Here is a 22,534-nt window from a genome sequence, read left to right on the forward strand (position 1 = left end):
TTATGTAGGTTCCTTAAAAAACTAAAAGTAGAGCTAGCATATGATCCAGCAATCCCCCTCATGCACATATGTCCGGAAAAGATGAAAACTCTAATTTGAAAATATACATGTACCCCAATGTTCATAGCGGCACTATTTACAGTAACCAAAAGATGGAGGCAACCAAAATGTCCGTGGACAGATTAATGGATAGAGAAGATATGGTATACAAACAGTGGAATATTACTCAATCATAAAAAAGAACGATATAATGATATGCCATTTGCAACAACATAGATGGACTGAGAGATTATTATACTAAATAAAGTAAGTCAGAGAAACACAGATATCACTTGATATCACTTATATGTGGAATCTAAAGGTATGACACAAATGAATTTATTTACAAAATAAGAATAAACTAACAGACATAGAAAACAAATTTATCTTTACTAAAAGGGAAAGGGGGTGATAAATTTAGGAGTTTGCTATTAATAGATATACACTTCCATATACAAAATAGATAAACAACAAGGTTCTACTGTATAACATGGGAGATTGTAGACAATATCTTGTAATAGCCTTTAATGGAAAAGAATCTGATTAAAAAAAAACAGATTTTTTATCAAATATTTTATTAAAAACATATATGCTTATAAAATGATTTTATATATATATATATACACAAATATATACATATATAACTGAATATATACATATAACTGAATCACTTTGCTACATACCTGAAACTAACACAACATTGTAAATCAACTATGCTGCTGCTGCTGTCACTTCAGTCGTGTCTGACTCTGTGCGACCCCGTAGACGGCAGCCCACCAGGCCCCACCATCCCTGGGATTCTCCAGGCAAGAACACTGGAGTGGGTTGCCATTTCCTTCTCCAATGCAGGAAAGTGAAAAGTGAAAGTGAAGTCACTCAGTCGTGTCCGACCCTCAGCGACCCCATGGACTGCAGCCTACCAGGCTCCTCCATCCATGGGATTTTCCAGGCAAGAGTACTGGAGTGGGGTGCCATTGACTATACTTCAATAAAATTAATGATAATATCAAAATAAGTTTGACATAATTAAAACAACTGTTATTCCAACTAAATAGTGTTTTGCTACTACAGCTAATCATTGAGCACACAGGTAATATATAATTCAGAGAAAATATACTCCAGAATTCTTTACTCATTAGTCCATTGATCCCTAGACCTTAAACTGATATGATATTTGAACTCTCCATGCTTCTTACTGTTGGAACAGAGAACATAACAACTAAATTGAGGTTAACTTTGTTCTGTGTTCATCCCATTGATGACTAACTTAAAACATTCACAGCTTCTTTGCTTGAAATTATAAGCTCGAGAAGTATTCTTTTCAACCTAAAAGGATTCCCTGTTATTCATCTTCCTCTCACTCAAAGCTGTTCAGCCTTTTGTCTCTCCTGGGATTTTGCTTCTCCTGGTTTAGCAGTGACAAGAAGTTGACAGTATCTCAAAAAATAAATGCAAGGAAGGGAGAAAGTGGTAAAAAGGCCCTGTATTCTTTTTGATATCTGCCATCAAATTTAACACTTGCCCCATTTAAAATGATCTGTATTTCCCACATGAAAGATACAAGGTTGCCTTTTTAAAATACGCCATTTTTCATGCAGAAACACACTCTGGGCACTGACTGCACCTCACAGCATGCACACTTAGTGGCTGTAGTTAACGAGAGAGCATCCCGTCTCCTGATATGTCTTCTCTGCAAATTAAAACTGGCTGTCTCAGAAAGACATGGTGCTGATTTTGTAGTGAAATAGCTGCTCAGAAAGAGAGGCAAATACAAGAAAATAGAGCAGCACCTGTTTGCTATTTATATTAATTTCATGGTGCTACTTTGAATTTCAAAAATTGTATCAAAAAGTCATAATATAATATGACAGTCTTTACAGAAATACCAGATTTGAAAGAGACTGGCAGGGTTTCTTAGGGAGCAGAAAGTAATACCAGGTCATTGTTCTGTATATCCTTGAAGCTCCATGTTTGCCATTTTATTTTTAACACAGTGACTGGTCTGATTGGGAAGAACACCCTGTGTCTGCTGTCTGCCTATTTTGTGAAAAGCAAGCAGAAACAATTGAGAAATTATGTGTCCACATGGAGGTGAGATACTTTGATTCATTTGACATTGGTTTTGTTGTTCTGACAGGGAGAAGTTGATGGTTACTGCAACCTCATCATCTTATACCTTTGTCTCTTGATTATTTTCCCCTTCCTTAAAGTTCTGTAAGCAAAATGGAAGTCAGGGAGGGTCCATCAAACAGAAGCAGAACTAGGGGCAGTTAAGCGGAGTTCACTGAACCTGGGTGAACTGTTAGTTTGGTATTTCACAGACCACTGATGCCATCCCACCTCTGAGATGTTTACAAGATAGTTCTGCCTTAACCTGTACGATCTGCAACCACAATTAACAATACCTGGGATGTGGACAGGTTCTGAGTCTTTTTCCCAGTGCTTTCCGTGCTGGTGAACAAGGAGAGCAGGAAAAGAGAAAGTTGCCTTTTACAGAGCCCTTGGGAGGGATGGAGGTGGAGAGGGCACAGGGTGTGGTTTTACAACTCCCTCAGTTACCAGGATTTGAAGAGAAGAAATTTGAGGACATTACCAGTTTGTGTTTTCTCTTCTGCATGCTATTCTTTTATTATATTGGGAGTTGAGTATAATAGAAAAATATTACTGGATTATTCTGATATGCCCTCTCTCCCATCCCCCCCACTCAGCTCTAAAGCAGTGGAGCAGACTCTCCTGTTTGACCCACCTTCATTCTCATTCATAAAAACTGTTCTTAGTTCAGTAAAACTAGGACCTGGAAGGTGTTCAAAAGGCTATGGGCATTTACTCAAGAGGAAGGAGAATCATTTTGTCTGAAGCAGGTTGTCACTAGTACGTATGTATACTTTCCAGTCTTAAATATCCTAATCTCATAATATCCTAGTCTCTTTGAATTGAAAGGTGCCTTAGTCCCTCTATCCTGTGTAAGAATTCCCTTTGCAGGATCCTTGACTGGTGTCCTCAACCTCTGCTGAGTCACTTTCAGTGATAACATATCATGGAATTCTTAATTATCCTGCCTGTGGTGCTACACAGAATGCCTTCATAGAGAGTTAGATGGTCTTTATTCTCTGTAAGCTTGTAAGTTGAAGCATTTACCCAGATGGGCGATTGTAGAAATGGAACAGAATAAAAATAAGCCTGTGCATCGTAAAAGTCAAAAGACATGTAATTTGTGGGAAGATATGAGTGAGGAGAAACTTTCAGGTTTAAACACCATATTTTACAGTATAAAAGGAAAAGCAGAATATTTAAAATTACCTATCTACTTGTGAAGCAAAGGACCTATAGTCATAATTCTACTCCAGACACAGAGTATAGTAGGGCTACATTTACCTAGAGACTGAGGACTCTTTTGTCAGACTGCAGAGTGCATACAGAGTAAATGATAAAAACTGGAGATACAAGCTGTGAACAACTAAAATGTTTTAACTGATTGACATGACTTGTTTGGACTGTGCTTTATAAAGCAATTAGATGTAGATTTTGAAGACTTTGAAAACAGATGATGAACTGAGACTGAATTCTGCAGTGTTCAGACTCCTGTGAATAAGCCGTCTGTTTATACTTCCATCCTGAAAGATTAAATAATTTATATGCTCACAGATACATTCATTCCTTTTTTTAGGATGCACATGAATTTGATCTCCTCAAAATAAAGTCAGAACTTGGTAAGTTTGATTCGGAAATTGTTTTCCATGATGTTGCTTTTTTTCATACACTATCCCGTGAACGATGCCTGTGTTCTGCAGTTGTGATTGGAGAGTGTACAAGCCAAAATGTGTCTCTCCACAGATGGTCTCAATGGGACTGCCTGAAACAGTGATTCACAGTCTTAACTATAATATTCAAATATGGTTTTGATTTATAGGTTTTTTCCCTACATATATGATGTCAAATAAAACAGGGCTTCCCAGGTGGCACTAGTGGTAAGAACCTGCTTATCGGTGCAGGAGACATAAGAGACATGACTTCGATCCCTGGGTCCGGAAAATCCCCTGGAGGAGGGCTTACAAGTTAATGATTAATTTCTATTGTAAAGTGTAGGGGGCTAGTGGAAAAAAGCATGGATTTTGAAGTCAGACTGGAGTTCACAGTCCAGCTCCAGCACTTACTAGCTGTGTGACATTGGGCCTTGGCTCAGCAGAATGTTATAGAGAATGTATAGTGTATGAAAGACACCTACTGCCTTGCTTGGTAGTGTAGCTCGAGTGTTTATTATAGATGTACCCAAGTAGATCACCATGATAGAAAAATTAGTGTCATGAAGACGTAAAGTACTGACTTGCTAATATATCCAAGACCATAAAAAGCTCAATGCTGCTGCTGCTGCTGCTGCTAAGTCGCTTCAGTCGTGTCTGACTCTGTGCAACCCCAGAGATGGCAGCCCACCAGGCTCCCTGGTCCCTGGGATTCTCCAGGCAAGAACACTGGAGTGGGTTGCCATTTCCTTCTCCAATGCAGGAAAGTGAAAAGTGAAAGTGAAGTCGCTCTGTCGTGTCTGACCCTCAGTGACCCCATGGACTGCAGCCTACCAGGCTCCTCCATCCATGAGATTTTCCAGGCAAGAGTACTGGAGTGGGGTGCCATTGCCTTCTCCGAAAAAGCTCAATGCCCACCCCTCAACTCACCAGCTACTTTCCTAGACTCTTGAAAGTGTTACTTTACTTTATTGCTCTTATACACATGTATATGTGTATGTAATAGGTTAATAGTCAAGAACATGGGCTGTGGAGCGAACAGCCTGGTGTCACATCCTGGCTCTACCACTTACTGGCTATGCAGCCTTGGACAGCTTCCTGATGTATAATGTGGATACGGTAACACCTATGTGGTAGGGTGTTGTGGAGATTAAATGTATTAATGCATGAAAAGTGATTAGAGCAGTGCCTGGTACATAAGCACTATATAAGTACTAGCTGTTATTATTTTCTGTCTATGCTTTAAATCTGCACTGCCTCTTCAGGTTGGTTAATAAAGAGAAGTGGTTCTTTAAAAAAAAAAAAATTGCAACAGTGTAAAAATGGGTCTGACCAGTTGTCTGATGATTCTGTATACTATCATTTTCAGGATTAAATTTCTATCAGCAAGTGAAATTGGTCAATTTCATTCGGAGGCAGATTCACCAGTGTAGATGCTATGGCTGCCAGGAGAAGTTCAGGTCCAAAGCAGACTTAAGGACTCATATGGAAGAAGCGAAACATACTGCGCTGCTTCCTGAAAAACAGATATGGGATCAACCACAGTGAGTTCTGCTCAACCAGACATACATTTCTTTGCTCCTTCTCCATTATCTCATCCATTTATTTAATTCCTTTAAACTTAAATAAAAGATAAGTGCAAGTCTATTGTAAAAAGTAAAAATCTTCAAAAACCTTGGTTTTAAAATAATCTCCCTGTTACAGATATAATCAACTACTTCAAATTTTATGGTGTAGTGATATGGATAGCAATAGATAGATATAGAAATATAGATTTTTAAGTTATATTTTGTTAATAAAGTATTTAAAAGCATCTTCTATATCCACTACACATCTATTGCATCATTTTTAATGGTTGCCAAATATTCCATTGTATGGATATTTGCTAGATGTTTAGGATTTTTATGTTTTGCTCTTCTAAATAGATGCATATGCCTACATTTTTGCACACTTACATAATTATTTCATTTAGATAAACTCCTAAACATAAAAGTACTGTGTCATACAGTATACCACTACTAGGGCTTTTGATGCATGTTTTGCATCCTGGTGCTTTTAAAAACATCAAGCAAGGGGCCGCTGGCTGGACGCACCTGGCCCGGGAGAGGAGATCCGGTTGGAAAGAAACTGCAGCATGTCCTGCAGCAGCAGTGACTTCCGACCCTCTGAAAAAAAAAAAAAAAACATCAAGCATTTGTTCTTCTAGTATGTACCTGTTGAGATGGTCTCAGACTCCCAGGTATCCTTTGCCAGTCTCACCTTCTGAGACAGTTCTCTAATCACTCTGGATAATCTCAGTTGAGGGAACCTCTGGGAGGTTGTGGGGTTCCAGCTCCAGAGAGATTCCTCTATTCTCAGGGAATGTTAAATCAGAGCCCCCCAGGAGTCTAGGCAAAAAGCTCTAGTTTTTCCTCTTTAGAAAATTCCAGATTTATGAGAGGCAGAGTCAGCCCTGGACTAACCTGAGACCCAGTTCCTATAATTCTTCTTATACAAGTCAAAACCTTTATATTTCAGAACTAACTCCAGAGTGTGTCCAGAGAAGGAACCAGAGTAATAGACTTAAAATTCTATAGATGTTTTTAATTTTTTTAATTTATAATGAAGAAAATAGTGATGATTAGATTGGGGGAAGAGGGGGGACTCCACACATGGAAACAGTTGTTTTTATTGGATATTTGAAGGAGTAGTGTGTGAAAGAGTAACTGTATTTGAACTTTGCTATCCCTAGGGCAGAACTGAAACCTTTGAATAGAAATGAGAGGAATGTCGTTTTTAGCTTTATACAAGGAGGTATTAAATTGAGAGCTAGAGCTGCCTGATAGTAGAGTAGGCTGCCTTTTAAGATAGTATCTTGTTATGTTAAATATCAAGCAAAGGCTGAAATGCCAGCTAACAAAGATACTAGTAAGACTGATGTCAGCCAATAAAGGTCAAAGTAAAATTAATTCAGAAGTTCTCTCGTTTACAGCCTTTGCAAAATGTAGTTGAAACTGTTGGCAAAGAAACTTAGCAAAATTATAGTAATGTGTACATTCAACTGCTGAGAAATTTTCTAGGTAATCTATAGTTTTGGTTATTCAGTCTATTTGTGGTTGTTTTCAGGTATTACTTTCCAACTTATGAAAATGACACTCTGCTGTGTACACTGTCTGACAGTGAAAGTGACCTGACAGCTCAGGAACAAAATGGAAATATTGCCATCATTAGTGAAGATACATCTAAACTGCATGCTTTGAAACAAAGCAGTATTTTGAACCAGTTGCTACTACATGAGTCCTTGAAAAACTAGAAGAAACTGCCACAGAAGCAATGTTGCATGTTTTCTCCTGTGAGACAGACACGAAAGAATACTTTAAAGTTGAATGTCAGCAAAGGATTAGTCCTTGGTAAAATAAAACTTTTAAAAAATGATTTTTTTCCACAAGTAAAGTAGAAACTAAATAAAATGAAGGCTTTTTGTATTGGGGCTCTAAAGTTTTATTATGTAATCATTGTAACTCATATTTATCTATAACAAGGAAGACATATAAATCAAAAAGAAATGAAATGTTCCAATTATTTATACACCTGATTTCAATCAGTAGTTTCAGTCTCTTCCCCACAGACTTTCTTCATCCAACAAGTCACAAAATTTGACAGATGTGTACTTTCCGTACTACACTGGGTCAGCTGTAAATGTAGTGGCCAGCAGAGGAGCCACAGAAGGGAGGAACAGTGGGCAAAGTCCTGGATAATGCACACGCTGGACACTATTTTGGAATAATCAAGATCTGACTATATTATTATTATTGCTTTCCACTTAGAGTTACTAAACTGAAACTCCTTAAAAATGGACTTCAAGACAACTTCACTTTCCCTAACAGATAAGTATCATTTTTTTATAAACATGACCACAATACCATTATAACATTTAAAAAAAGTTAACAATGACTTCCTAATATCGTATGTTTTCCATTGTCCCTAGTTGAAAAGTGTGTTTAGTCTCCTGCATCTAGTGCCGTCAGTCTGATGCACCATTATAAAGTTCACCATCAAACCATTTTAGTGTCCATTGGTATATATTATCTAGAATATTTTTTTAAGGCTTGCAAAATGGTGATTTTCTAATTCTATCATTTCTTTACCAGTGGGTTCTTTACAGCATGGGTGCTCGAGAGCACTGGAGTCTGAAGTTCTAGTTTTCTTTTTTAATTTATTTTTTAATTGGAGGAAAATTGCTTTACAATATTGTGTTGGTTCCTACCATACAGCAACTCAAATCAGCCATAATTATACATATATCCCCTCTCTCATGAGCCTCCTCCCCTTCCCCCACCCCTCTAGTCCATCACAAAGCGCCAAACTGATAGCAGCTTCCTACCAGCTATCCATTTTACACATGATCGTGTATAATATGTCAGTGCTACTTTTTCCATTTTCCCACCCTCTCCTTCCCCCACTGTGTCTACAAGTCCACTCTCTACATCTGTGTCTGCATGCTGAAGTTCTAGTTTTCAGTTATTAATGCCAACTTATGTAGGCATTCCCCCAAGACTAATCTTGAAGTTGTATGGTATGACCTGTGCAGAATCTCAAGACTAATCTCCCACCATGTGATCCAAAGTTGACTAGAATTGTAAATTATATGAACTCTGGCCAAGGCCCCGTGCAGGCACCCATAACAAGGCTTTTCATTGAAAATCAGCAAACAATAAATAGGAGCCCTTATTGAACGAAAAAACTATCTAAGTTAAAGACACGGGTTGTTTTAAATAAAACAAAAGTCAGGGTTCTCTGGTGGTCCAGTGGTTAAGAATTCTCCATGTAATGCAAGGGACACCAGTTCAATCCCTGGTCCCGGAAGGTCCCACATGCAGTAGAACAACTAAGCCCATGGGCTGCAACTACTGAGCCTGCACTCTAGAGCCTGCAAATTGCATCCACTGAGCCCACGTCCTGCAGCTACTTAAGCAAGAGCGCCTAGAACCTGTGCTCGGAAACAAGAGAAGCCACTGCAGTGAGAAGCCTGTGCACCACGATAAAGAAGAGCCCCCACTCACCACAACTAGAGAAAGCCCGCATGCAGCAGCAAAGACCCAGCACAGCCACAGAATTCATAAATAAATCTTTTAGAAAAGAAAAAAGGTCAAGAAGGTAATTATCCTGTGCCTGGAAACTTGGGTCTCTAGAAACCAGATTTGTTTGGGAAATCAAGGAATGTCTGGAGTGTTCCTAGAATGTGCTTCAGTCTCAGGACAGGAACAATGACAGGATGAGAACAAATAAATGAAGGATAATTTGGCTTTAGAAGGAGAAACCTTTTTTGGAGATAAAGTTGAGATCTTACAGAACAGATTCAATAGATATTAACAGAAAAGTGAAATTGAAGGACAGACCTTCAGTGTCTGTCCTGTACTTGAAGGGACACTATACTGTACTTGAAGTTTCATTCATTTAAGAGGTTATTTCTTAAATTGGTAGATATTTGGTGGGACCATCTGGAACATAAGGACAGAAATAATTAACTTAGTTCCAAGGAAATTGAATAAGAATATAAGCAAAGTCTCAGTGAACTGTACCAACTGTCCCAGAGGGAGCACGGAGCACAGATATAGGCCACTACTGGGCAGAGTGCTCTCTTAGAGCTACGCAGAGCATCCTTGGAAAGAACCCCTAGGGAACTGTGCCTTCAAGACTGGACAGTGGTGCCAAATGTGCCTGAACGTCTGGACCATTTGAAAGGAGAACAGCAGGCCAATGCAGGTAAACTATTCATGGGATTATTAAAGGAGTTTCCAGATGTCACTATAATTATACATGGCGTTAGTGCTGCCTGTGCCCAGAGGGAGCACACCTGAGAAATTTTGAGAATTAAGACTCTAAATGAAGACTCTAAATGAAGGCAACAAGAAAGGTGAAACATAGTAGGAGAGAGTGACCAGGACAATGATAAATGAAATACAACCCTGAATTGGCATTAGCCCAGTCAAAAAATCCATGCTGAATATCTAACTTGGAAAAGTGAGAGTGCCCAAGGTTTTTTTGAACAATGATTGCCTTTGAGCAGACCAGAATCTCTAGTAACTTATCTCTCAGAACAGAAGACTCCATTAGACAAAATCTAGGTGAGAAAGGTAACACTGTCTGGGCCAGAAAGGAGACTTAAGTTTTCTAAAAAATAAAAGGGAAGCATCAGATCCAACAAATACTATTAGCCTATATGTGTTAGGGAAGGAAAGGGATCAATTTAAGAAATAAGTTATACTGTGACAAACTCAGCTGTTCCTCCTAGAAAGCTGTAGTGAGGAAATCAAGCGCTAGGACATATCCACTATTGCTGGAAAAGGCAGAGCAGAGAGGAATACTGCTGGAGGCCTGGACCAGTCAAAAGCAGGAGAAGTTCTGGTGCGCTGAGGAGGCTTGCCAGAGGTATGTGTCCTTACCACCGCTCTTAGTCTGGTATTCCAGTTCCCTCTAGTATTTATTTATTTATAGTCATAATACTTCCCTGGTAGCTCAGATGGTAAACAATCTTATCTGCAATGAGGGAGACCTGGGTTTGATCCCGGTTAGATCCAAGTAAGATCTCCTGGAAAAGTGAATGGCAAACCACTCCAGTATGCTTGCTTGCCTGGAGAATTCTGTGCACAGAGGAGCCTGGTGAGCTACAGAGTTGGAAAGAGTTGGACACAACTAAGCTATGTGGACAAAGGAGCCTGGCAAGCTGCAGGGACACAGAGTCAGACACAACTAAGTGACTTTCACTTTCCTTTTCACTTCACAATAATAGTAATGTTTGGTTGGGTACATGGCTGCCTAGAATGAAGACTGCATTTCTCAGCCTCTCTTGCAATACAGAGTATAAGCGTCCTTGTTCTATTGTATTTTGCTATATTAGACTTCTCTGATGGCTCAGACAGTAAAGTGTCTGCCTATGATGCAGAAGACCTGGGTTTGATCCCTGAGTTGGGAAGATCCCCTGGAGAAGGAAATGGCAACCCACTCCAGTACTCTTGCCTGGAGAATCCTATGGATGGAGGAGCCTGGTGGGCTACAGTCCATGGGGTTGCAAAGAGTCGGACACGACTGAGTGACTTCATTTATTGCATTTATCAAATACTGCATTTTTTACAAATTGATGTTCATGGCAGTCCTGCATCAATCAAGTTTATCAGCTCCATTTGTCCAACAGCATTTGCTCACTTCATGTCTCTCCCATTTTGGTAATGCTCACAGTATTTCAAACTTTTTCATTATTATTGTACTTGTTATGGTGATCTGTGATCATTGACCTTTGATGTTTCTGTTGTCATTGTTTTGGGATGCCATGAGCACACCAAAACAGCCCATCTCTCTCTCTCTTCAGGCCTCCCTATTCCCTTTTACACAGTGTTGAACATAGGCCAATGAGTAGCCCTCTAGTGGCCTCTAAGTGTTCAAGTAAGAGTCACATGTCTCTCACTTTAAATCAAAAACTAGAAATTATTAAGCTTAGTGAGGAAGGCACTTTGGAAGGTGAAATAGAAAAGCTAGGCCTGCCAAACAGCCAAATCGTGACCACAAAGGAAAAGTTCTCGAAGGAGATGAAAAGTGCTACTCCAGTGAACACATGATAAGGCAAAACAGCCTTACTGCTGATACACGGAAAACTTTAATGGTCTGGATAGAAGATCAAACAAGCCACAATATTCCGTGAAGCTAAAGCCTGATCCACATCAAGGCCCTAACTCTCTTCAGTTCTCTGAAAACTTGAGAGAAGAGAGGAACGTGCAGATGAGAAGTTTGAAACTGCCAGAGGGTGGTTGATGAAGTTTAAAGAAAGAAGCCATCTTCATCACATCAAGGTGCAAGGTGAAGCAGCGAGTGCTGATGTAGAGGCTGCTGCAAGGTATCCAGAAGATCTAGCTAAGATAATTTACCAAGGTGACTATTCCAAACAACAGATTTGAGTGTAGGCAGAGCAGCCTTCTATTGGAAGAAGATGGCATCCAGGACTTTCATAGCTGGAGGACAGATGTCAATGCCTGGCTTCAAGCCTTCAAAGAACAAACTGACTCTCCTGTTTGGGCTAATGCATCAGGTGACTTTAAGTTGAAGCCGATGCACATTTACCATTCTGAAAATTGTGGGGTTCTTAAGAATTATGCAAAGTCTACTCTACCTGTGCTCTGTAAATGGAACAAAAAGCCTGTGTGACAGCGCAACTGTTTTACAACATGTTTGACTGAGTATTTTGAGCCCACTCTTTAGATCTGCCTAGAAAAAAAGATTCCTTTCAAAATATTAGTGTTTATTGACAATACACCTGGTCACCCGAGAGCTCTGATGGAGATGTGCAGCCGGATCAGTGTTGTTTTGATGTCTGCTAACCCGGTATGCATTCTGCAGCCCATAGATCAGAGTCATTTCAAGTCTAATTATTAATAAATGCATTTTCTAAGACTCTAGCTGCTAAAGATAGTGATTCTTCTAATGGATCTGGGCAAAGCCAGTTGAATCCTTCTGGAAGGGATTCAACATTCTAGGTACCACTAAGAGTATTTGTGATTTCTGGAAAGAGGTCAAAATATCAACATTAACAGGAGATTGAGAGAAGATTCCAATCCTCGTGGATGACTAAGGGGTTCAGGACTTCAGTGGAGGAGATAACTGCATATGTGGTAGAAATAGCAAGATAACTAGAATTGGAAGTGGAGCCTGAAGATGTGACTGAACTGCCACAACCTCATATAAAACATGAATGGAAGCGAAGATGCTCCTTAAGGATGAGCAGTGAAAGTTGTGTCTTGAGATGGAGTCTGTTCCTGGTGCAAATGCTATGAAGATTGTTGAAATGACAACAGAGGATTTAGAATATTACAGAAACTTAGTTCATAAAGCAGCAGCAGGGCTCAAGTGGATTGACTCCAATTTTGAAAGAAATTCTATATAATAGGTTAATTCTGTAGATAAAATGCTATCTATGGAGTCGCACAGAGTCGGACACAAATGAAGCGACTTAGCAGCAGCAAACAGCATTTTATGCTGCAGAGAAAGCATTCGTGAAAGGAGGAGTCAGTCATGAGTCAAACTTCATTGTCCTATTTCAAGCCAGCCCAACTTTAAACAGCCATCACCCTAATCAGTCAGTGCAGTCAATATCAAGGTAAGACCTTCCACCAGCAAAAAGATTATGACTCACAGATGATGGTTAGCATTTTTTAGCAGTATTTTTAAATATCTGAAACTAATCCTAATACACCTAGAAATTCAAGCTGCAGAAATGTCAACAACAGCTTTAGTTCAGGAGCCTGCTGAGGACATTTTCCAGCTGAAACAAACTGCGGGGATGAAGGAAAAGCTCCCCTTACATGGCAGGCTTCACACGCCCAAGTGATTCCACAGCAAAAGGCAATGGTAGGAGCCACTGTGTCATTATTTAAAGCCCAGATTCCATGGATCAGGGAATGTTGGAGACAAAGTGTTGAAAGGGGAAATGGAAGTTAAGGGGTGTTAAGAGTCAAGGTGGGAAAGAAAGATCTCAAAACAGACTCATGAGTGGCCTTCCCATCATTGCTATTTCTAAACTTTGCAAGAATGCAAAAATTATGGGGAATAAAATAAAATCTTCTCCACCCTCTTAGGTTCTCTGGCTGGGTCTGCACAATAGTCTGATAACAGACATATTAAAATGAGAAAAGACCTACAAGTTTCTTTGATGTTACAGGTTTTACATGATGAGGGAGTTTCCCAGAAAGAGAAAACTCACAAAGAAACAGCTTAAACTTGGAGGTTTTATATCATTTGAACAAAAGGTTACATTTAAAAAGTGTCAAGGGTGCATGGCTAGCTCAGTCAGTAGGTCATGATACTCTTAGAAATGCGAAGACAAATGGAAAGGACTTGGGAGCTTCTAGGGGCAGCAAACTGTAGGAAGGCAAATATATGGGAAACCAATGGTAGCTAACTAACCTAGTTAGTAAGGTTTGGTTGTGTAGACTCATGGGGCCAGCCTGTCTCCTGTATTACTGGAAGTTGTCATTCTTTTTCTGGTATGGACAGTGAGGGGCTGGCACTGGGACGGGGAAACCTTCACATAGAAATGTGTGATACCGTTTTTCACAAGATGGGAGACAGCAAAGAGCTCATATTGTGCCTGCTTTTACTCAGTTGCCTTCAGCTCAAAATAATCCTTATGCCAGAGGACATCTATTGGGATGGTGTATTCTGACCTCCTACAGTCTCATCTGTCACCCTGAGGGAAATATCTGTTGATTCTTCCCATGGGAATGGCAAAATATGTTGCCAGCTTTAACTTCTTGAGGGAGCTTCCTCCCAGTTCAGTTTGTTTACAGATCAAGGATTTCAGATACTTACACAGATGGACTAGCATCCTGTGAAGCCCAAATCAAGATGACACTGAGTCTCATTTATGAAAAGTGCAAAGTTCTGGAAGCATCACTTTGTCTTGACAACTACTTGAAGGTCTTGGTATTGATTTTTTTTTTCCTATTGTTTCATTTTGTTGGTGTTGAGTGCTTTGATGATACTCCCTAAAAAGTGAGGTATAATGTAAATGTGGTGTTTAACTTCTGAGACTCTGAAAAAAAGCCAGACTAGTGGTTCTAATGAGACCCTGTCCAAACTGCTGAAAGAACCACATATATGAAGAAACCCTCTGGTTCACAATGAGCAGAATTAGGGACTTCTCTGGCAGTCCAGTGGTTAAGACTTCAATTCCACTGTGGAGGGCACAGGTTTGAATCCTGATTGGGGAACTAAGATCCTACATGCTGCCTGGCACAACCGGGGGCAGGGAGGAGCGGTGGCAGACAAGAATTAGAAACTGGGAAGGATGAATTTTAGGCTAATGCCTTTTAGCTTTAACTCGAGCAGAAAAGAGAATCTAATCTTAGAACTCTGATTTCTCCCTGGGAAATTCACAATGATAGAAGGGTTGTATTTAAATTGGGAACATCAGTATTTTACTGGAATGCATGCATGCATGCTAAGTCACTTCAGTTGTATCCGACTCTGTGCGACCCCATAGATGGCAGCCCACCAGGCTCCCCCGTCCCTGGGATTCTCCAGGCAAGAACACTGGAGTGGGTTGCCATTGCCTTCTCCAATGCATGAAAGTGAAAAGTGAAAGTGAAGTCACTCAGTCATGCCTGACTTTTCGAGACCCCATGGAGCGTAGCCTATCAGGCTCCTCCGTCCATGGGATTTTCCAGGCAAGAGTACTGGAGTGCGTTGCCATTGCCTTCTCCATGTTACTGGAGTATTTTCTCCTAAAACATCTTTACAATGTTATATAATCTCTTGGCAGAACCTCTGATAGACTGTCCCTGAACATCAGTTCAGTTCAGCCACTCAGTCGTGTCCAACTCTTTATGACCCCATGAATCATAGCATACCAGGTCTCCCTGTCCATCACCGACTCCTGGAGTTCACTCAAACTGTTAGATATAATTCAGAATGAGAAGTGAAATGGGGAACTTTCAACTGGGCTCAGCATGGCCTATGATTACTTCAGTCACTAAATTGCCTTTTTGGGGCAATAGCTACACTTTTCACCACCAGGACCAGGAGAACACACAAAGAAAGTGTAGTGGCCATTTGGGTGGAAAGGGTGGGGGGTATGCTTATGGGGGGGCTACACTGTCATCATATTAAAAGATGATCTCCTGCAGGGGAGCCAGTCACATTCTCAGTCGGCCCAGAGTGTAATGGTTAAACCCAGGGAGCTAAGAGGATAAAAACCTGAGGAATGTTGGAAGGAGGGAACTCCTTTCCCCTAGCATCTTGTTTCTATGAGGAAAGGAATCCATTACAATAACATTCTGGGTTTCTTTCTGGCCCCATTCATTCCTATAAGAGAGGAATGAATTTTCTAACGGGAAATTTGGAGAATAGGAGCTCAGCATGTGTGACGCAGCCCCTTCCTCCTCCTTTTCTCTTTGGGATCTGTCTCTGCAGAGAAAACACATCCTGTTCTGCTCCTCCTTTCTGCAAACTTCAAGTAGCAGGCTCTGCCAGGGCAGTTGGAGTCCTTCAGCTGTCCAACACTATGACCTTGTGCATAAGACTGCCCAGCTTTGGGGTTCAATGTTGAAAAACTCACTTGCCCACAGCTGTAAGCCATGTTTTTGAATATCATCTTTATTAGCAATAATGGTGATATTTCATCTCCACCTGCTTAACTCATGTTTCAGCTGGCTCTTCTGTAAGGTACAGTCTCTCAGCAAATGGTAGGTGTGGCCAGGATTACTAGAAAACTACCTCTCAGAGAATTAGCACTAAATACACTAAGTCCCAGTAATCAGGTGACAAAGTAGACTTAGTTCCATTCAGGACTAAGGCTGAGCGTTAAAGCCCTAGAATGCTGGCTGCATGTATATTTTTGAAAAGCCTTTGGAACTAAAGTCTTAGGCTAAGTCCCACCAGAAACAGACCTTAAGAATTTGAGGACAGGTGATCAATTTGAGAGGTAAACCCAGGAAGTGAAAGATAAAATGGAAGGAACACAAAACAGTGCATTAATGAAGTTTCTGCTATGGGAACAGGGCTTAGCCTTACTGAGTACCTCTGAGAGATTGCATAGAACACTTGTTAGAGTTGCCTCCCACCTACCAGCACCACCAAGGGGCAAAAAGCTGGAGATATTTGTCCACCAACTCCACTGGTCATAGGTTGAGCCTTGCACATAGGTCTGGTGCCCTCAGGAGACTGGAGAAAACCCTCACCCAAAGTCTGAAGAAGCTGTAATACAAAAGGGCCTGAACAGTAACTGCTACAACTACAGATGCTGTATTATCACAAAAGTAAATGTTTTATGTAGACCTTAGCAGTCCTCACAGCTTCTCCATATTGACCTTCAAAACAGTGTTGCGAGGTATCTAGTCAGGAACTTGGATCCTAAACAGGAGTAAAAAGAGGTCAAGATAACTGAAGATCAGAGAGATGGAGCAAAGCACAACAAAGAAATCCATGACAAAATAATATATGGAAATTCAAAATGAGACAAAGCCAAGTCCCGAACTTCTTTAATGAATGAAGGAGTAGGAATTGTTTTGAGAGGATGGAGTCGGACTTGAATGAGAACAAGAGCAAATACTTTGCTGAATTTATATGTAGAATTAACATACCAGTCCACTTCTATCAAGGGCATAAAATTGCAGCTATTGTTTGCTTAGTCTGCAAAAATAGCCACCCTACATCCTTAAAGTTTAATTCAACTATTTCTGTAAGCTTTAGATGATGGATAGCTAAAGGATTAAACCAGGAGCTGTAGTTGAACTTTTATGCCTTATAATTGATACTTTGAAAAGCTAAAGCACATTCAATTCCTGAGGATAGCAATTTGCAAGATTGAATGGCACTGCAAGCCTGTTAATTCAAACTGAAAACATTCAGCTAAATTAATATTAATTTCACAGTGTTCTAATATTCAAGTGAAGCTATGTCCTTTGGGCTTGTAAAATTAGACTACAAAAAAACATTTTTGAGGATATTTTCAGTCACTTGACTTGGATACACAGTGAGCACACAGTTTTACTAAATCAAACTAGTAAAACCATGTAGATTATGATTTTTGAAAACATTAGAAGAACAAAAGAATATGCTGTGGTAAATTGTAAACAGTAAAAAAAAAAAAAAAAAGGAAGAGAAAGTGAAAGACAAATCAAAAAATAAAAATCATTAATTGCTTACTCTCACAAAAGGCAACTCACTTCAATGCCTCTGTTGCTGACTACAAAGATGAAGTCCAAAGCAGCAGCCATGCCATTGGGATTGACCCCAGCCCTAGCTTCAAGGGATTCCTGCTTGGGGTAAGAACGTCACTGCAGAGATTGGGTTGTGCAGAGAGGGGCATAGCAAAGGCCTGCCCGCCATGACTGGTGCAGGTTGACACAGAGTGAAGGTGAGGAGTTCTATTATGCTGCTTAGGGAAGCTAGACCATCCCTTTCCTTTGGTTGCTGCCAAAACCACCTTTCAACCTTGAGAGAAACTAGCCCAAAGACTCTCAAGAGAAGGGCGAAGAAGAGAATTCCTGAGAAATGAAACCAGACCCCTCACCTCAAGGTCCCCTGGACTTTTCAGTTCCTTGGGTCAATAAATCCACTTTGTTATTTAAACCCTCAAAGTGGATTTTCTATTTCATACAGAGAGAGCTTCCCATCAAACGTGGAGGCAACTCAACTTCTTACACAATCTCCAAAGCCCTCAAGAGTTTCACCTCCACCCTCCTTTCATGTCACTCTCCTGTGTCCACTACTCTCCAGGCAACCGGGCCTCCTGTTCACTGAACCGACATCACTTTTCCTACTTTGGTGTTGTCAGCTCGTATTCTCTCCATCTGTATGCTGTTGCCCCAGCTCTTTAACATTAGTGTCTCCTCAGCATTCCACCCTCACTTTGACCCACTGCACCTCCTGGCCCAGCCCACTTTCTATCCCTGCACTAACTTGTCTGAGACCAGTGCAGTTTCAGCGACCCCATAAGAGAAGCAGAGGGGGACAGTCACGCTGTTGAGTTGGAAATAGTCTTGGGTGCAACAGGCAAATATTGTATTTGGTCTCCTTCCACTGTCACCTCTTGGAGGAAATTATACAGTAGATTTGTGGGGATATCAAGTTTTTCTAGACTTCCCTGGTGGCTCAGCAGTAAAGAATCCTCCTGCCAATGCAGGAGACACAGATTCCCTTGGAATAGAGAATGGAAACCTACTCCAGTATTCTTGCCTGGAGAATCCCATGGACAGAGGAGCCTGGTGGGCTACAGTCCATAGGGTAGCAAAGAGTCAGACATGACTGAGTGACTAAACAAGTTTTTCTGGATTTAAAATGGAATACAAGAGGCTGCTCCCCAGGAGACTAAAGCTGGACTGCACTTTGCTGCTGGCTATGTGAGTGGAGAAGGTCTCAGGCTGAGAGCTGGTGGAGGTGGGGCACAAAGAGAAGGTGAGGGGAGAGACAGCAGCAAGACAGTAAAGATGAGGGAGGCTGCAGGGGTCAGAGAGGGCAGACCGTCCAGTGCAGAGAGAGTTGAAGAGGACTCTGAAGATATTTTGATGAACAATGCAAGCTGTCTTCCTTAAATACATTCCTTGGGAAACAGAAAATAGCTTAGAGGTCACTAGGGGTTGCGAAGGGGGAATGGGAGTTACTGTTTGACGATTATAGAGTTTCTGTTCAGTGTAAGGGAAAAGTTCTAGAAATAGACTGTGGTGGTGTTGCACAACATGTGAATTTAATTAATACCATTTAAAATGTCAAAATGGTCAATTGCATGTTAGGCATATTTTACCAGTTTTCCAAAAAAATACCAAAAAAGAATAAATTAAAAAAAAAAAAAGAAAAACTAGCTAATTGTGTAAAAGATGAACAGGAGTAGGTCCGGCTTACGAAGGAGCCTAGCAAATTAATCTGATCAGAAGGTGACAAGAACTTCAATTAGGATAGTGAAAGTCAGAGGGAAAGGTTGAAAACGGAATGGTCAGGATCAAATGTGTCTGGTTTTGGACCCTGCTGAGTTTTGGGGGTGTGTGGTGGATACTGCCCAACTCCCTCCTTCAGGACTGAGGGCTGCCCTGAGTGCAGGTTGATAAGAGCCCACAGCTGCAGCTCTTCTGGGCATTGTCGTTGGCCAAATGGTATTGTATTATACAAGGGGTAGTGGAAGCTTTGGAGGAAATGGTTTCTACCAGAAGGAGGGAGTGGTGGACAAAGAAGGCAATCTGAGAGTCTCCTTTGGATTTGGCAGCATGGAAGTCCGTGGTGAATTTGGAAGGAGGAGTTTGTGCGGAAGGACAAGGTCTGGATCACAGCAGGACGGAGGCCACGTGGGAGGCAGCAAGGATGAGCTGGGCCTGCATCTGGAAGGAAGGGTAGGAATTAGGGGCAGGGAAAGACCTGCCAGGCAAGAAAACAGTGTGAGCCAGGGAACCTAGGCCGGGGAATCACTCAGGTGAACTGGAGGAAGTCAGGGGAAGGCAGGCCCCTGGCTAGAGAGGTGGGTAATACCCAGATATGGCTATGGGGTTTTAGCAGAATTAACCAGGCTGTCTCCACACATATGCCTGAGTTCCAGAAACTGTCCTCTGGTGGGCACTGGGCATTCTCTCCCTAGCGTGACCCTGACCATTCATGCCAGATGAATGTTTTGACTACAGTCCCTTGGACTATGTTTATGAATGCAGGCATAATACATTTTCTGAAGTGAAAGAGTTTATTTCTGTTGTGTGTTGTGTGTGTGTGCATCCTCAGTTGCATCTGACTCCTATGACACCATGGACTGTAGCCTGCCAGGCTCCTCTGGAATTTTTCAGGTAAGAATACTGGAGTGGGTTGCCATTTCCTACTCCAGGGGGTCTTCCCAACCCAGGGATCGAACCTCCATCTCTTATGTCTCCTGCATTGGCAGGCAAATTCTTTACCACTGTACCACCTCAGGAAGTATTTAATACATCTATCAAATTGCATCCATTATAGCTTCTGCCACTGTAAATTTTCTTTTGTGACCATTGTTTTTATCAAATCTAATTACCCTTAACAAATATTTGCAGATCTAAATTTTATCAAGGCAATTTGGTCTTTTGAAAATCTCTAACAAATTGTACAATGTGACATTTTAACCATCATCAGTTCTATTTTGAGATTATTCTCTCTAATAAAATTCATTAAGACTAGGAAAAGAATATTCCTTGATGAAAATTTGTTGTCAAGGCTTCTGGAGTTGATCTGTTTTCTTTTTGAATGTACCAGGCAAAACCTGGACCCCAGAAAGCCTCATGGTAGTCCGGTTACAAAGGGATAAAAGAAATTTCAGCATGATACTTAATATTTCCTGTTATCGATGAAATTCCAAGGCACTAATTAAAGAGTTCTTTTAACTCTCCATGCCCCTGCCTTACAATCAATGAATGATTTAAGCCCTGGCGAGAATCTGGCTTATTAATTTAAAAGATAGCTTTCATCTTTGTACATTCTTCTTTCCCTCAGAAAGTGACAATATAGTTATTTAAATCTCCCTTGAAACCAATGACAATATTAATCATGTTTTTTAAATGCCTTGGTTAGTGAAATTCTTTCAGTAGCATATTATTACCCCAGCCATTGAAGTAACCTGGGTTAAATTATAAAAGCAAGCTCTCACTATGGTACATATAATAAGCAGACTTACTTTTAACAAGTGCCCTAGCGGTTTTGAGTCCAAAAGCCTATGAACCAGGCTTTGTAAACACAGCATATTATTAGTAGAGGCTCTTGAGTCAGAAGATCCTGGGTTCAAATCTTGCCTCTGACATTGATCAGCCACAGAACTTTTAAAAAGTGAACTTTAACTTCTCACAGCTGCCATTTTCTCCTTTGTGAGATGGGCATCTTACAAATAACAATGGCTATCTCGTAAGTTTGTAAGCTGGTGCTTAGCACCATGATAATAATGGCTGCTTCATAAGTTTGTAAGATCATGCTTAGCACATAGGAAAGGTTTAATAAATATTAACTTTTGTTATGATGGATTTATTCCTAAATCCTGTGGGAGGCACCAGGAAAGTTCCTAAGGGTGTGGTGACCATCACCCTGGGGCCTGTGTCATCCTTCTTACAAAGAGCCTTTGTCTGAGCACAGCCCCTCCCATTTATCACTCCCTCCTTTGTGTTGTCTTTCTCAAATTCTTTTCCTCTTCAAAGCTGTCCTTGATGTTCTTTCTAACTTGATTTCATCAATATAAAAATACTCACAGACATGGGCACTCATGATACTACTCTCTGTACTTATGAATATGTTAGAACTCTTCCCTAAGAAAAAATGTTTTAAAAATCATTATTCATTTGGGCTGCTCCACACACACCTTCCCTAAGGATGGTTCTGACTAATATCACATGAAATGTACACCTGGGCAATAAATTTCAGGCACCATCTCTGGAACTCCTACCACATGTGAATCACTGGAGAGCTGCTACCACAGCAACACGTACAGGTGTAAGGCTTAGCCATGGCCCTAGCATGGTCCTCTATGAAGAGCATCAACCATCCCAGTACATACAATGCTAATTTGTCAGAGCTGTGGGAGTTGGATTTTCCAGGCACACTGTGATCTCACTGCTGGGATAATCCAGTTGTCAAAGCCCTATCTGGGGACCTGGGGCTCTGGAGCCAAATCTCTAACTCCCATCAAGATTCCCCACAGACAAAACTAGATTATAGGAATAAGGTAAAAGAATGGAGATCGATGATAATGATAATAATATTCATTATTAGTAGTGGGAAAGAAATTTAAAGCACTGCCTGAATTTCCACAGCTCAGTATCAACATTTTATAAAAAGGTATAAGATCACTGCCTCCACTTTCTTATGTGCATTTCAGAAATAATAGAACCTATCTCATAAGGGTATCACAAGAAATAAATAAGGTTGTATTTTTAAAGTGCATCCCCTAATTCCCACAAAATGTCAATGGCATTTTTTGCATAAATGGAAAAACTCTATCATAAAATGTGTATGGAATCTCAAGCAACCCAAATAGCCAAAGTAATCTTGGAAAAGAACAAGATTGGAAATCTCACACTTCCTGATTTCAGACCATATCACAAAATTATGGTAATCAAAGCAGTGTGGTTGTAGCATAAAGACACACAGGTGTTAGCTCATAAATCATAGAGATTCCACCATGTAGGAGGCATTTAATAAATATGCTATCATCATCTCAATCAACATGAATCCTAATTATAATTACCCATTTTTCTCCCAGCCTCCTCCTCCATATTCTGAATATTGATGTCAGTCAT

At 40.6% G+C, this 22,534-nt stretch overlaps 1 protein-coding gene across 3 annotated transcripts in view; it reads left to right on the plus strand.

Annotated features, from left to right (window-relative positions):
- Positions 1-7,243, plus strand: part of ZNF277 (zinc finger protein 277) — a 135,563-nt gene extending 128,320 nt beyond the window's left edge. For all 3 annotated transcript variants that reach the window (XR_015162548.1, XM_086396607.1, XM_086396608.1), the window contains 4 exons: positions 2,034-2,130; positions 3,707-3,749; positions 5,149-5,323; positions 6,885-7,243. Coding sequence is in view for 2 of the 3 variants with exons in the window: in XM_086396607.1 (XP_086252733.1) it covers positions 2,034-2,130; positions 3,707-3,749; positions 5,149-5,323; positions 6,885-7,071 (502 nt within the window). In the remaining variant the exon portion in view is untranslated. The remainder of the gene's footprint in view (positions 1-2,033; positions 2,131-3,706; positions 3,750-5,148; positions 5,324-6,884) is intronic.
- Positions 7,244-22,534: the final 15,291 nt, after the last annotated feature.

Source organism: Bos grunniens, chromosome 4 (genome assembly GCF_055505025.1).
Source record: "Bos grunniens cultivar Pamir isolate PY7600 chromosome 4, Bosgru_T2T1.0, whole genome shotgun sequence".
Taxonomy (NCBI): domain Eukaryota; kingdom Metazoa; phylum Chordata; class Mammalia; order Artiodactyla; family Bovidae; genus Bos; species Bos grunniens.